This window comes from Mus caroli, chromosome 13, assembly GCF_900094665.2.
Source record: "Mus caroli chromosome 13, CAROLI_EIJ_v1.1, whole genome shotgun sequence".
In the NCBI taxonomy this organism is placed as follows: Eukaryota; Metazoa; Chordata; class Mammalia; order Rodentia; family Muridae; genus Mus; species Mus caroli.
In genome coordinates, this window is record NC_034582.1 from 50,009,254 (window position 1) to 50,011,126 (window position 1,873).

The 1,873-nt window shown below is 52.9% G+C and overlaps 2 protein-coding genes across 2 annotated transcripts in view; one reads left to right on the forward strand and one right to left on the reverse strand.

Annotated features, from left to right (window-relative positions):
* Nucleotides 1-801, reverse strand: part of Nop16 (NOP16 nucleolar protein) — a 5,939-nt gene extending 5,138 nt beyond the window's left edge. Inside the window, exons 1-2 of the mRNA XM_021180056.2 lie at nt 584-801; nt 386-494 (exon numbers count right to left, since the gene is read on the reverse strand). Of these exons, the coding sequence (XP_021035715.1) occupies nt 386-494; nt 584-690 (216 nt within the window). The 5' untranslated portion in view covers nt 691-801. The remainder of the gene's footprint in view (nt 1-385; nt 495-583) is intronic.
* Nucleotides 802-936: 135 nt separating this feature from the next.
* Nucleotides 937-1,873, forward strand: Higd2a (HIG1 hypoxia inducible domain family member 2A). The gene is made up of 2 exons (XM_021180057.1): nt 937-1,141; nt 1,448-1,873. Exons 1-2 carry the CDS (start codon nt 988-990, stop codon nt 1,612-1,614), a joined length of 321 nt encoding a protein of 106 aa, XP_021035716.1. The 5' UTR covers nt 937-987; the 3' UTR covers nt 1,615-1,873.

Below are 1,873 nucleotides of genomic sequence, written 5' to 3' on the forward strand. Positions count from 1 at the left end.
AAAAAAAAAAAAAAAAGCCAAAACCTCAAGCTCTGGGGAGTCACAGACAGAAAAAGATACATTCTAGAAAATTCCACCGACCCGAGAAGAAATGGTAAGCAGAGGAGGGGGCGTGAATGAAGGAGGTCGTTAAGAGTCTTTGACCAGAATTAGTGCAAGCAAAATGACTTTATCACAAATATGGGAAGTGTGTGTGTGTCTGTGTGTGTGTGTGTGTGTGTGAGAGAGAGAGAGAGAGAGAGAGAGAGATCAAGAGATCAAGAGAGAGAGAGAGAGAGAGAGAGATCAAATCCTGAAACTCTGCTCAGTGAATGAACGTCAGGTGGGAAGGAAAATAGGAAGCGGCTAGTGTGGAGATGAGGAAAGTGCCTTGCGTTATCAGTACCTTCTTCTTACGGAGGGGAACCGCCTTGTTGGGGTCCATGGCCAACCCCATCTCCGCCAGGTTCTGCCGCACGGATTTGGTGTGGTCCCAGGCATGTCGGATGTGGGAACTAACGTCAAAGAGAGAGATCGAGATCGAGATTCTGTCACCTCACCGTGGATCCCAGCCCAGGCCCCCACCTCCAAACTGGCCCCTCACCACTCGATCCGTGGCGCTGCCTTCCGACGAGCATTCCGGTTCAGACGCTTTCGGTTGACGTTGTAACCGAACTTCTGCCTCCGAGTCTTTCCCTTAGCCTTGGGCATCTCGCTAACTGCCCCAACAGCAGCTCAAACTCTAGAAATAGCAGCTCAAACTCAAGAACCAAGCTCTCAGAGCCGCGTGTTAATAGTCTCCGTCCACCCGTGCGCGCAAGGATTCCTGGGAAATGTAGTTTTAGTATTAGTGCCTCCACATTCACTTACTACAACTCCCAGAAAGCAACGGGCAATGGCGCCTGCGTGCTACACTCAGCAAGCTATTTCCCCGCCCCGTAGTGACCTCATCAGAAGGCGGGGTCCGGTGTCCGGATTTGTGTCCTACCTATTTCTGTGCTGGTGGGTATGGCAGCTCCCGGTCCTGTGAGTCCAGAGGCGCCTTTTGATCCGTCCAAGGCCCCAGTTATCGAGGGCTTCAGCCCCACGGTCTACTCCAACCCAGAGGGCTTCAAAGAAAAGTTTATTCGCAAGACCCGTGAGAACCCAATGGTGCCTATAGGTAAGTGTGTGCTGTAGGAACGGAAGACCGAGAGGACAGCGGTTTCGTAGGGAAAGGAAATAGGGTTGGATCAAGTAAATCTGGGGTTTGGGAAGGGGAGCGGACCAGAGGTGTGACGAAATGACGGTGCGGGGGGGGGGGTGTGACTGAAACGAATCGGAATGCATTGCGGGGTTTGGGACTAGATGAAGCCGACTCTAGAACTGCCCTCCTCTTGTGGCTCTGGGAAAGCGGGAACGGGCTACATCCTTAAGGGACCTGCAGGACCGGACCTGTTGCCTCCCGCGTGTGTTGTCCTCTCCCCAGGCTGTCTGGGGACGGCGGCTGCCCTCACCTATGGCCTTTACTGCTTCCACCGCGGCCAGAGCCACCGATCCCAACTCATGATGCGCACCCGGATCGCCGCACAGGGTTTCACGGTCGTAGCCATCTTGTTGGGGTTAGCGGCATCTGCTATGAAGTCTCGAGCCTGAGTGTGGCCGGGTCTTAAAGCTCCATGGAAACCATTACAAAACCCAGAAACAACAGACATCCCTGTCAGACTTGCTCCCTCCGTTTCAAACAGGACCTTATTGTCATTTGGGTGAGGAAGTGGCCGATTTTGTGACTGATTTGCGCTTCCACCGCTCCCCCCTCCCGCTCCCAAAATCCCAGGTTCGTTTCAGTTGGGTTGCATGCTTCTATTTGTGATGCGTCCCCTTAATTACTTAATAAAAGCTTATTACACTTGTA

What these genes read in the sequence shown, in the direction of transcription:
- Higd2a (XM_021180057.1), top strand. Translation starts at nt 988, where the DNA reads ATGGCAGCTCCCGGTCCTGTGAGTCCAGAGGCGCCTTTTGATCCGTCC. An exon ending in GAACCCAATGGTGCCTATAG is followed by an intron (nt 1,142 to 1,447) that starts GTAAGTGTGTGC and finishes TCCTCTCCCCAG; the next exon opens with GCTGTCTGGGGACGGCGGCT.